Below are 14303 nucleotides of genomic sequence, written 5' to 3' on the forward strand. Positions count from 1 at the left end.
CCTCCCCCTCCCTCTCCTGCTTCTTCCTCCTGCTTCTTCCTCCTTCTCCTTCTTCTTCCTCCTTCCTTTTTTTGTGCAGATTCTGGGGCTTAAACTCAGGGCCTGAGCACTGTCATTGAGCTCTTTTGCTACAGCTCCACTTCCAGCTCTTTGGTGGTTAACTGGAGATAAGTTTCTTACAGTCTTTCCTGCCTGGGTTGGCTTTGAACAATGATCCTCAGATCTTAGCCTCCTGAGTAGGATTATAGGCATGAGCCACCAGTGCACAGCCTAGCTCTTTCTTGATATTCCTATAAAACTTCTTTAATGTGACTATTATCATCAGCTACATTATATTATAGTAAAAAGCATGTTTTTATACAATAAAATTGTGAGCTCATAGAAAAAAATGAATGTATCTTATCCATTTCTATACCAAATTTTAACTTAACCTGTCACTGGGAGACAAGTCTTTATGCCTTGCATTTCTGCCCATCATGTAAATGAAGTACAGCTTATCCACTGTTCCAGTCTGTCTTTCAGGGACTTTGGTACAGCCAACATAGAACTAACACTTTACTCTGCAGCAAAGAAGAGACATGTTTACTGTCCAAAATAATAACATTTCTCTATGGAAAACAAGTTTTTTTGTGACTGCCAATTGTAATGGTTCAGATTCCCTAAATTCAAGATTACTCTTATGCAATGTAAACCATGGCCAGCTCAATGTAAACCATCCAATTCCCTCTTTTCCCCCTGTAAGAACTGTGGTTCAATGAGTCAGTGCAGAAAACATAGGTAACTCTGCAAACTGTTACTGAGAGTAATAACCTGTCCTTCGTTTCTGTTCAAGATTCTTCTACCAGATCTTTGAAATTATCTGGCTAATTTGTTGATTTTGTACATAAGATGAAATCTGGATTGCTGGCTGTGTTGGTAATGAGGATGGGATACCAATAGACAGAGCTTTCTTGAACAGATAGTATGATGAACTCATGAGGTGAAATAGGTTCAAATTCAGTTTCCTTCACTGCTAACACTCCCCTGCCCAGAAAGACGCAGAAGTCTGGTGAGCAGGCTCACATCTGCTCCCACTGTAAGAACTACCAGTGACATTTTTCCTGGGTAGGCATAAGAATCGACCCTTTTTCTAACAACAGTTTTAAGATTCCCATTTCTAGCAAGTGGAACTGTGTGACTACAACAGGCAAACATTAAACGCATTATAGATTTAAAAACTAAAATTATAGAGTTAATATTAATTAATTAAAATTGATAGAAGCTTGGTCAGGTCATTTGAGAAGGGAAAGGGAAATTTTAGTTTTACAACACAGGAATTTAGTTAGAGACCAAACCATCTGCTTATTAATCTATGACATGGCTGAGAATCAGTCTTCTGAAATTTGGTACCACCCTGGTTTTACAGCCTTACCTGACACTCTGTATAAATACACACACACACACACACACACACACACACACACACACACAATCTTGTTTCAGCTGGCCAATTTTACATGTTTCAGTCTTGGATCCTGAACTCAGGGCCAGTGGTTGGCCATAAGTTTTTTGCTCAAGGCTAATGTTCTAATTCTAGAAGTAGAGTTACAACTCTACTTCTAGCTTTTTGGTGATTAGTTGGAGATAAGAATCTCACAGATTTTCCTGCCCAGCCTGGCTTCAAACAATAATCCTCAGATCTCCCCCTGCTGAGTAGCTAGAATTCAAGATGTAAGCCTCCAGCACCTAGCTTCCAGAACCATTTTTCCTCTGTCTCCTTCTTTAATCCTTCCATCTCAAATTAATTCCTGTCTGGTCACACTAAACTATAATAACATGGTGTCTTCATGTGAGAATTTTCTATCTTATGTATGTATACATATATACTGTTTTTCCTAAATTGACTGTACATTTCTTCAAATTATGGGTAAAATCAACCTTTAAAACTTTTGTTCTTCATTGCTTTGTGTTGTTTTTAAGTTCACAAAAAGCTTTACACTATCTGCTTTCCTTCTGTTGATCATCAAGGCCTTATTGTAAGACAATGAAAGTTTTGTCACATTAGTTGGATATTACTTAAAAACAATGGACAATCTACAAACAGCAAGAACTGTCTAGAAGACATCTGAAAAAGAATCTTAGTTCTAAATATATTTTGCAGTGTTTATTGGGTAGTTTTGTCAATAATAGGAACTCAATAAGTAAATTTTTATTGATTGATTTAGTCACAAATACTCTGTCAGCATCATTTTTTGAGGTACAAAATTTCTCAGCCAAATACAAGTCATAAAAAAGCAATTGGGTCAACCGAATTGAATCTATTAAACCTAAGTTCTAATTAATGAATACAGCTAGCTACCAGATGGCTTATTCCAGTTAAGTCAACTGAAGTGTTAAAATGATATTTAGAAAGATACTTTTGCTTTATATGATTTGACTTTCCAAATTTTCCTTTGTCTCTAATGAAGACCACCCTGATGGTAAACCAGGTCCCACTGCTTGGCCACCCCTGAATTTTTGTGATGAGTGGCTTGTGTGATAAACAACTGGCCCCACTTACCAAGAGAACATTATCCAGAATTGAAATACTTGGCAGTCTCTGCATCACATGGGAATTAACAGCTGGATCAACAAACATTCTAACTAGTCTGCTACCACATTGCAAGGTGGTCTGCTTCCATAAGAAGTTTGTATGTGATTAGTGTTCAAAGTAATACTACTATGCTCAAAGAAGTTGAAATGTTTTCTGTCTAGTACTTTCCATATATTTCAACTAAAAATAGGAAAAGGATTGGTATGTACAAACTAAATTTTATGACTTTAAGTCAAGTGATGCTTTACCTTGTTATACCTTGAATACTTAACAAAGCTATGAAGGCATAAAAGTACACATATATTTATTTATTACTAGGGAAGCTTATAATTTCCTTAGAATAAGTAAATCATTAAGAACAGAAAATAGTAACTTTGAAGTGACTAAGTAATTTTACTTAGATGATATTTACTGATGAACCAATCTCTTCAATGTTAGTGGTGATATTTAATATGTATGACAAAACTTGAGAATATTTTGCTTTCTCCAACTGTGATTTCTGAGGAGGCATCACAACAAGAAATGTTGGCCAGTCCTATCCTGCTTTGTTGGTATAGTGGATGATCAGTTAATAAGTTATACTTAATTTGAGGAGTATCACAGTTTTCAATTGTCCACAAATAGTTTCCTGCTCTATCAGTGACACTATAAACTCTATAGATGTTTGCATTCATTCAAGGATTTTTTTCAGCATTAATATATAAATGTCTTTGAAAGGGAAATACATTTGCAGTTAAATGTTAATTATTCATTGTTCAGAGTGAAATGTATTTATCAGACTGTTTCTTAAATGGGTTGTTATTAGGAGGGAAAAATCATAAAATGAAAATGATACAATAGTTATTTGAGATGGACAAGAACAGCTACAGGGGGAAAAATACCTTAAAACTTTTTTTTTTTTTTTTTTTGTCAGTTGTGGAGCTTGAACTCTGGGCCTCGGCGCCGCCACTCAGCTCTTCAGCTCAAAGCTAGCACTTGAGACACAGCACCACTTCTGGTTTTCTGGTGATTAATTGGAGATAAGAGTCTCTTGGACTTTCTTCCCTGGGCTGGCTTTGAATGGTGATCCTCAGATCTCAGCCTCCTGAGTAGCTAGGATTACAGGCGTGAGCCACCAGCTCCGAGCTTAAGACTATTTTATAATTATTTCAGGACTGCATTGATCCTAAAATTTCAAGAAATGATTTGAGTTCTAATTACCTACACAGTAGCCTCAAAGGCAGAAATATTCCCATAGTTTAGTAGACCTTTAGGCTCTGAAAATTACTCTGTCACCCATATCTCCATATCTCCATAATTTCTAGGTATAGTGTGTGTGTGTGTGTGTGTGTGTGTGTGTGTGTGTGTGTGTGTGTGTGGTGTGTGTGTAGGAAAGAGGGACTTGGGATAGAATGTGGGTAAAATTCAAAACATATACGGTTGGTGGTTCCTATCACAGCATTATTTAATTTACCAAGCTGGCCTCTGAAGAAACCAGGTAAATTCTATATCGTGATAAAACTCTATCACAGACTAAATTGCAGCTGCTGTGTCAGATGTAAGTATTATTGCTACAACAGATTACTAAAACTTCCCATACTGCATGTGTAGTCATAATTTGGAAAATATAGTTTTCCTTTATAATTGAAAACAAATAAGAAACAGTTTGCATTCATGTGGGATAGACAATAGTCACTTTGTTCTCCCTGCCTCTGTCATAATAATATAGTCAGAAGAGATCTGGACCTTCAGGTTATGCTACGCAATATCACCCCAATCAACTAAACATATAGCATCATACTGATTGCATAAGCTGAACAACAGATGGCTTGTCCAAAGGAAAATGTGGCAAGACATATAACACTCCAGCTGGTGAGAATAAACCCTAGGAAGGATGATATAATGATTACTCTCTGTTGTTTTTAGGAATCCAGTGGTCACAAATGTATTGTAATATCCCCTTTCAGGAAAAAGCAAGTATAGAGTCTTAATGCACTTCAGCACAAAAAGTCTCACAGGTCACTTTGCGCCCTGGGAGGAAAATATCCTATACATAGGACTACTGCTCTATACTGTATACCATGTTATGCTGAATGCTTTCAGTAGACTCGAACCAGGGCATATTATCATCATCCCTATCACTTAAGCATTCAGTGCAGTAGACACTATGGTATTGGATGCCAGGACATGAAAAGATGTCATATAGTTTATGGTAAGCTCTAATGAGAATAACAGCTGCTACCCCCAGATTCTGGAGTAAGTCCATGATATCTGCTATAGAAAATATGATCTTGGAATAGCAATTCTTTGTGTTACTAGATCCTGGTAGAGGAATAATGCTTGGATGTGAGACATCAAGTACCTAGAACCTCTTATTACATCACGACTTCTGTTGGCACTGCTAAGTCATAAGTTGAAGTGGTCCCAGACAGTACATCACAAGATCGAAATGCCATAGTTATGATTGATCCCAAATATACATCAGAGAGTACAAGTTACATGAGAAGAAAACCAATGTCAACTATCAGAGTTATAATTCCTTTTGTCTAAGGCATTATGGGTGAGAGTGGGAAGATAGGTTCTAGATAGCTTTCCAGAGGAAGAAGAAAAGCTTTGGTGGATAGTGGGTCAACTTGGTAAGTTGAAAACATACAGCAACTATAAAACAAGTGTAATCGGGCATAGCTTGAGTTACACTAAAGAGGCAAATACCATTTAATAGATATATCTGTGAGCAGTGTGCCAGATAATCATCTTTTTTTATTGTGGAAAAGGAATCAAAAGAGAGGATACATAAATTTGGGAGAAGAATAGCATAGCCATCCGTCAAAGGTCTGGGAAAGAAAGGTAGAGAAGAAAGGAAACAGGGATCTACATGAGATAAACTTATGGAATATATAAATGGGAAGAGGTGAAAAGTGTGGAGAATTTTTATCACACATTAATCCCTACCAGAAAACATACAAATTTTTTTTGAGTGAGCAAGGTGACAGTAGCTCATGCCTATAATCCTAGCTACTAAGAAGGCTGAGATCTAAAGATTCTAAGCCAGTCAGGGCAGGAAAATCTGTGAGACATTTACCTCCCATTAACCACCCAAAAGCTGGACACTGCCGCGGACCGGCTCTGTCGGGAGGACGGAGGATACCTAGGGGAGGAGCCTGGAATAGGGGGGGAGATGGCAAACAGACAACTCACAGGACACAGAGGTGTGGTTCATGTGATAGAGAGCTAACCTTGAGAGAAAAAAAAAGCTCAAGGACATTGCTCAGAACCTGAGTTCAAGCCTCAGTAGTGACACACCCATAGCTCCCCTCCGCCCCCCCCCCCAAATCAGGCGTACAGAATGCTTTGGCTAATTAATGTGAGCCAGCTTTCTTCACTGGCTACCCTTAGACTAGAATGAGTCTCATGAGCATGAAGTAGATATAGCAAATAACAGGCTATGCATGGGCCTACTAGGTGAACTATCACTTATCAAGGCTGATATAACTACTGTTGATATAGCTGAAAATCCAAATTATCAGCAATGGAGATGACACATTCCCCAGTGGCACATCATTCCTCAAGGAGATAAACAGGGTACTTGGTGGCAAAGCTGTTACTGAACCCATTCTAACCTCATAGAGGTAGACATCTATTTGGGGTATTTATATTTCCTGACTATAGAGCTCGGACCCCACTATCAGAAAATATGCATATGGGACTAACAGAAACTATCACTTAGTTCTATATAGAGAACTACAGTTTTGGTTGTTGTTGTTTTTTTTTGGGGGGGGGTTCAGTCTTGGGGCCTGAACTCTGGGCCTGGGCGCTGTCCCTCAGCTCTTCAGCTCAAGGCTAGCACTCTACCACTTGAGCCACAGCGCCACTTAGGGCTTTTTTTTTCTTTTTGCTTATGTGGTGCTGAGGAATCGAACCCAGGGCCTCATGCATGCAAGGCAAGCACTCTACCACTAAGCCATCTTCCCAGCCCCAGAACTACAGTTTTGATCACAATACAATGAACCAGAAATTATTACCAAAATTAAAACCCATGGAAATGTAAAAGTGCTTGTTTATACAACTCACTAATGAAAAGAAAAATGCAAGCCAAAAATACCTAAAAATGATGATAAAAAATACTTTAGATGAGAATATTTAAAGTTATGATCAGAAAGAAAGGTCATAACTTTTAATTGTTTTACAAATAAAAGTTAAAGAATGAATTAGATCAGGAACAAGGTAAGGATGTTTCTTTTACTTATTTCTGTTTAACATCATATTGTAAGTCTTGTGTAATGTAATATGAAAGGAAAATGTGCAGAGTTTAGAAAGAAGAAATGAACTGTCTGTTCACAGATGGCATAATTGACTATGTAGAAAATTAGGAAACAAAAGACAAAAATGTTTTGGAACTAGTATATAATTATTGTAAGTTTGCATGTATCCATGTGCCAGGCAATAGCAAGTGAAATTTAAAATTAAAAATCATTACTATTTACATTAGTACCAAAGAGGGGAGGAAGAAGGAAAAGAGAGAGGAGAGAAGGAGGGAAGGCGGGGGCACAGGGAAGAAGGGAGGGCGGGAGGGAGGGAGGAAGGAAGGAAGGAAGTAAAGATGGCAGGCAGGCCCTAGTAAGTACAAGATGTGTATAAGTAAACTCACATAATTTTGTTGAAAGAAATCAAAGAGAGGAACCAAATGAGACAAAGATATTCTGTGTCTCTGAATAGGAAGATTTAATTCTGTGAAGCTGTCAGTTCTTCCCAATTTGCTCTACAGATTCAATGTAATCTCAATTAAAAAATACCATTATTTGTGGATATCAGCAAACTGATTCAAACCTATATATGGGGAGGGGAAAAAACCCAAACAGCCATTAAAATATTGAGGACAGCAAACAAAATGGGAGAATTTACACTTCCTGACTTCAAAACTTACCATAAAGCTGTGATATCAAGACAATAGGTGTGGGCAAAAGAATAGACAACTACAAATGAATGACAATGGTCAAGATGCATTGTGTTCATACACAACTCTGTTAATAGCAACTCCTTTGTATAACTACTCCAAGATAATTTTAAAAAATAATAGACAACTAGGAAAAATGGAACAGAGAGCCTAGAAATTGGTCTACACAGATGTACTCAACTGATCTGTAATAAAGGAACAAAGTCAATCCAATGGGGGGAGGACAGTTTTTCAAAAAATAATGCTAGAACAACTGGACATTTTCATTTATTAAAAAATTGAATCTAAACACAGACCTTAAATCTTTCACAAAAAATAACTCAAATATCCAGTGAAAAACTAAAAATCCTAGAAGATCACAGGATTTAAAAAACCTTACAATAATTTTGGATATGGCAATGACTTTTGAGAAACATTAAAAGCAAAATCCATGTAAGGAATAATTGATTAGTTAGAATTCATGAAACTTATGGTCTACAAAAGAAGTATTAAGAGAATATTAAGAGAATAATAAGACAAACTCCAGCCTAACAGGTATTGCAGAAAACATATGCATAGGAAAATGTCTTCCACATTTTGTGTCATCATGAGTAATGAAAATTAAAATAATAATGGGATATCATTGCCCATCAACTTAATGCCCAAAATTGAGAATACAGAAAACATAAAATGCTGGGGTAAGAATGGAATACAATAAGAACTCATCCATTCATTTTTGTAGAAAAGTGAAGTAACGTAATCTCTTAGAAGACAGTTTAGTGGTTTCTTCCAAAACTAAACATACTTACAATCCAGAAACTGTATTTCTTTGTTTCTACTTAAAGAAGTTGGAAACTTACATTCACATAAAAGTCTGTGCAGGGATGTTTATTGCAGTTTTTATTCATAATTTCCTAAACTTGGAAAAAACTATGGTGTCCTTTAGATGAATGACAAACTGTGGTATAACTAGAGAACAGAATATAAGTCAGCAATAAAATGAAGCATTTATTTAATTTATACGTTGAAGCCAGTAAAATATGCTGACAATATTTCAATGAAGCTAGATAGATTGATGTTGAGGTTCAAAAGTAAGAACTCAAATACCAAGTTCTGCCAAGAAAACACTGAAAAAAAGAAAAATGAAAAGGACTTAACAGCCTTTCCAGACATTAAAACATGCCATAAAACTTCTCTTATTAAAACAATGTGGTACTTGTGTATGACCAGACAACCATTCAAATAGAATAGAAATGTATATAAAATATTAACAAAATATATAATTTGTTCACTGAAAACTCCAATGAACTCACCCTTCCACCCCCATTTAGTCTATGTTGTCAGTTAATGTCTTTTCTCCCACAGGTTTCTCCACATGTTCTTGGGACTCTGTTTCAGGTTCAAATTCACCCTGGTCCGTAAGAGCCACCTAGGTCTCCTCTTTCTGTTTCAGATCCTGAACAAACCACATCAACTGAAAAGTTTCCTAGCAAACCATGTCTTTCTTTAATCACATGATATTGGAAACACACTGCAGAAAGTGGTAACAATGAGTTTCCAAAGTAACTAAACCACATAATCAATTCCCAGACACATAATGCAATGATGTTTTGACTTCTGAAGCATTATATCTTACCAGGTTAAAAACACTTCCATTCTATTGGACAAAGGTCCTTCTGTCATTAATTAGAGAAAAAATAATTGTGTCAGTTCTTTATGGTTGCTGTGAATCACACATGGGCACCCATTCCCAAGATTTAATACTGTTTGGATCAGTTGTGTACAATCTAATTTTTTATCTTGTGTTGGGTTCTTCAGAAGATAGTGATGCCCAATACAGGCTGAAAAGTCACAGTTCAATAGCTATTTATTGTCAATAATTAAGTTACATTTGCCTAAACCAGATCTTTCTCTACTCCCAAGCCCAGGTAGAAAGATATCATCAAGCTGTTCATAGATAACTAAAATAATCATAAACCACCTCACAGCTTTGCTCATTCTCTGACTACCACACAATAGCCAAAGAAACCTTCTAAAAGTATAAATCAGATAAGCACAAGCTACTGCTTAAAGCCTCTGATGGCTTCTGTTACACAGCTACAATCCAAACTCCTCATTATCTTCTGAAAAGGCCTAGGTAATAAATGTCCTGTGTACTTTTCCAACTTCACTATGTATCACTTTCATTCTCCCATTTGTATCACTTTCCTTGCATTCCTCCATTTATGTTGGCCAGGCCTTTTTTTTCTTCCATGCTCCTGCCCATAGAAATGGTGGTTGTGATGGCAGCTAATATTTATTGAGTGCTTCCTATTATCCAGACACTCAATTGTTTTACATGCATTAATATATATGATATAGCAACTTCATGAGAAGGGTGCTATAAATAATCCCATTGGATACACTTTGAGTTTAATTTGCTCAAAATTCTTGATTTAGATTCAGAAGGCATTAACTCTAAAATAACTTAGTTTTAGATGTTAGTTTGAATAATGAGCAGGTTGCAAATTTGGACCAATGGGAAAATTTAGTACAAGTAAAGAGGAGACATGGATACAGTTCGACAAGGTTAGGAATCAGGATGTTTAAAATTATCAGTGTGTAGAAATCAAAGACACTGAGGTAGTTTTTAGATGCAAGCGGCAAATCATAAAATTTCAAAAGAAATGGAAAAAAAACTTGAAAGATCAAGCATGAAGTGTGAACATGGTTCATACATCCCATAACAGAATAGAATGAGTCAAAATCGTAGTGGCAGTAAGCGGGCAAGGTAGGCCTTCCCAGGGTGTCTGTCACTAGTAGCTGCTGTCAGAATGACCCACAGCCATACTGAGAACCTGAAGATAACAAAGTTAAATTCCGTGTCCTCAGAATGACAAGATAGGTAAATACTAGAGGAAACTTCATTACATAATCAAGTTAGAAAAATGATTAAAAATGAAAGAAGATAGGCTATCACAAAGAGGTAAACTTTGATTAATAATCTGAAAATTGTATTGCTCAACACAATTTCTCACAACTATATTAATATTCTGCTATGTTTTATTTCTTATTCTCCATCCAGAAAACTGGGTACAAAGTAATTTCTTTTAATTGTTGTAATATGAATACAGAATGTGGTGTGTGTGTGTGTGTGTGTGTGTGTGTGTGTGTGTGTGTGTGAGTGTGTAGGTCCTGGCTCCTGAACTCAGGGCCTGAGTGCTCTCCCTGTGCTTCTTTCCTTAATGCTATCACTCTATTACCTGAGCAACAGCTCCTTTTTTTTTTTTTTTTTTTTGCTTTTTGGTGGTTAAGTGGTTAATTGGAGACGAGTCTCACAGACTTCCTTGCCTGGGCTGCCTTTGAACTGTGATCCTCAGATCTCAGCCTCCTGAGTAGTGAGGATTACAGCTGTGAACCATCAGCACCTGGCCAGAATGTATTCTTAAAAATAATTAAGAACAGTAATTTAGTAAGGAGTAGCAGACTTATAGACTTATAAACTTACAGACTGCATGCAGAAAAAAGGGATTAGTTTTGTACTCTCTTAGAAATACTCCACTACTCCACAATTGGAATAGTAGATTCATTTATTCTGAAGTGAAATTATGCTCTCAGCTTTACTGTTACAGCTACTACTATGAATTGACATGTATGTTTATTTACATGTGTGCATACATGAATATATTTTTATGTGTTTTTCTGAAATCAGATTGAGCTTAAGAAGCATCATCTTCCGTAGTGCAATTTTCACTCATGGCATGATTCCAACAAACAAACAAAATCCACATTTTACCTTAGAAACAACGTCAATGTAGACTCTCAGAAAAGAGAGTTGCTCCCAATTAAGTATGAAAGCAAAGTCAGAATTTTCAGGGCTATACAAACAAATCTGACATGTGTGGTAAAGATGTTTTTATTTATTCTAGAATATGAAAGTCAATGATATATATATATACTCAGAACTGAAAGAATTTTATAGTAATAAGTCAGTTGAGTTTATATTTCCAAATTTGATTTCAACCTTAAGGTATGTAGTAGAAATAATTCATCTATGACCTAAGCAGGATGAAAATGTGGATAGTCCAGGCAAAGAAATCTTAAATAACATGACAACACAAATAGGAAATCCACACCTGATTCCTTATGAAGGGTCATAGCCAAAACACAGGCTCATTGAAAATATTGTGTAAGTGTAAGTGGAATAATTCAATTTCATGATTAGATTTTTTTGTGTGCCAGTCAGAAGCTTGCGCTAAAGGCTGAGGTACAGTCTTTGAGCTATCTTGTGGTCAAAGCTAGTGTTCTATCACTTTGAACACAGCTCCTTTTCCAGCTTTTCAGTCATTAATTGGAGACAAGAGTCTCAGGGACATTCCTGTTTGGGCTGACTTTGAACAACATACAATCCTCAGATCTCATCCTCCTGTGTCACTAGGATTATAGGCATGAGCTAGCAGTGCCAGCTCATGGTTAGATTTTATTCCTATTTCCCATTATATCTCATTGTTTATATGTAAATTCCAAAATCTGAAGAAAAAAAAGCACAAGCCTGACACTATTCTTGTTTTGTGCATTTCAGATAAAGGATACTCAATTTTTCTGTTTCTTTAGGACCATAGATGGAAAAAATTTTTTAGTCCAAACTGTATACACATATAAATGTTAAAGAGAATCTTTCTCAGGTCTGCTGTGAAGGAACAGATTTTACCAATCAAGTTTAATTGCCCCTCTTTTTGATAATGAATTTATTATCTTTCCATCCATTTTTTTTACCTCTGGTCCTGGAGGGCCAGGTGGTCCTTGGGATCCTGGGTCACCTGGTTGGCCCTAAAGGGGGGAGGGAATAAAAGTATAAACATTGACTTAATAAATATAATTAAAAGCACAAATAGGCATGTGGCAAAGAGTATGTATACAGCAAGGGTAAAATCAAGTTTTAGAGATTAAGTTGTAGCCATCATCATTTTCAAACCTATTTAAATAAAATGTGTTCTGAAACAATATTTATTTACTGTTGTTAGAAATTCAAACACATTAGTAGTGTGCTCAAATCAAAAAATAAATGACAGTGTGTTTCCCAGAGATGGGTCAATAAAGGTTAACTCAACAAAGTAGGGAATTTTAGACAGGCCCTGCCACATAGAAAGTAGTTATAAAGATTAATCAAATCTACAAATCATGAATCTTTTTCCCCTCACCTTTGCTCCTCCACTGGCTCATATCTGAAGTTTCCATTTTATTGTGATTTTTTTATTTGTGTTATTTTATATGTTTTAAAATATTCTTATATATTTATCATTTTGAGGATTTTTCAGAAGCCAATTCCTGAGATTTATAATAAATTGTGATAGACTATAGAGGAAAGACAAGTGGCTATAATGCCTGACTCAGAAAAGACTAGCAATGTTCTACCATGTGAAAGAAATTGTAGAACTAGGAAAGAGATATGAAAAACAATTGATTACTTCCCTTCTATTAAACTTCTTTTTTAAAAAAAAAATTATTTTTTATTGTGAAATATAGTACAACTTTTTTTATTTGGGGGTCCGGTCGTGGGGCCTGAACTCTGAGCCTGGACGCTGTTCCTCAGCTCTTCAGCTCAAGGCTAGCACTCTACCACTTGAGCCACAGTGCCACTTCCGGCTTTTTTCTTTTTGCTTATGTGGTGCTAAGAAATCAAACCCAGGGCCTCATGCATGCAAGGCAAGCGCTCTCCCGCTGAGCCACCTTCCCAGCCCTCCTTCTATTAAACTTCTATATGAGCTTCTAATTTGCTTTAAATAGGTCCCGATGTCATATTTCCCCCAAATTGAAGCACTGTTAACCCTCCTCCCCTCCCCCCCCCACAGTTCTCAGAGTTAAGTTACTGACAAAAATGAAGACAATACAAATAGTGAAATAAATTCTAGAAAAAGTGGCGCTAAGCTCATTGAAGTCTCCATTTACAATTAACAAGAACAAAAACTTATACAACATATACAACAAAGTCAGTACATGATGACTCAAACTCTAAAAATGAGACACTGCACTTACCTTTAGATAGACTGGGGGTTCTCACTGATGCCCCCTAGTGGCAAATTCCAACTAAGACGCTAACTACAGAGAAACGTCCTAGATTTTTGTTTTTAGATAAACTGATTAATAACCAAATAGTTAAAAAAATTAAACTATGAAATCATTTTATTCACCAATGAGAATAATTCTCTCTTTTGTAAAATTTTATTTGCAAGTTTTCTATGGATGTAAAATTTCCTTTATAATAACTGAGCTTTCTCTTTTTTTTTAATTGTCAAGGTAATGTACAGAGGGGTTTCAGTTATATGAGTTTCCCCTTCCCTCAATTTTTTCCTACTTTCATGCTTCTTCCAACACTCCCAAGTTGTTCAGATCATTTCCAACATATTGCCTTGTGTATATTGCTGTTGCATGAATGGATCAAGAAAATGTGGTATATATCTGTCTATATCTATATATGAATTCTATGATTCCTTCAGAAAGAATGGTATCACCCCATTTGTAAGGAAATGGAAAGATTTGGAAAGAATCATGTTAAGTGAAGTAAGCCAGACCCAAAGAAACATAGGTCCTATGATTTCCCTTATTTGCAATAATTAATATACACCTAGGACAAACTTAGCAGATGAGCAGAACAGCTCAATAGCTATGTACATATGACCATGTAAGATGATTCTAAGAAAAATGAACTCTAAGACATGGACGTAAGAGTTTTTTCCTCTTCTTCAGGCTGGGAAGGTGGCTCAGTGGTAGAGTGCTTGCCTTGCATGCATGAGGCCCTGGGTTTGATTCCTCAGCACCACATAAGCAGAAAAAGCTGGA

General features: G+C 36.3%; 1 protein-coding gene across 1 annotated transcript in view; it reads right to left on the bottom strand.

Annotated features, from left to right (window-relative positions):
• The window catches only part of Col24a1 (collagen, type XXIV, alpha 1), a 280847-nt gene that overhangs the window by 189417 nt on the left and 77127 nt on the right, over positions 1-14303 (bottom strand). The window contains exon 18 of the mRNA XM_013018210.1: positions 12240-12293. Within this exon, the coding sequence (XP_012873664.1) occupies positions 12240-12293 (54 nt within the window). The remainder of the gene's footprint in view (positions 1-12239; positions 12294-14303) is intronic.

The sequence above is a fragment of the Dipodomys ordii genome, unplaced genomic scaffold, assembly GCF_000151885.1.
Source record: "Dipodomys ordii isolate 6190 unplaced genomic scaffold, Dord_2.0 Scaffold39, whole genome shotgun sequence".
NCBI classification, from domain to species: Eukaryota; Metazoa; Chordata; class Mammalia; order Rodentia; family Heteromyidae; genus Dipodomys; species Dipodomys ordii.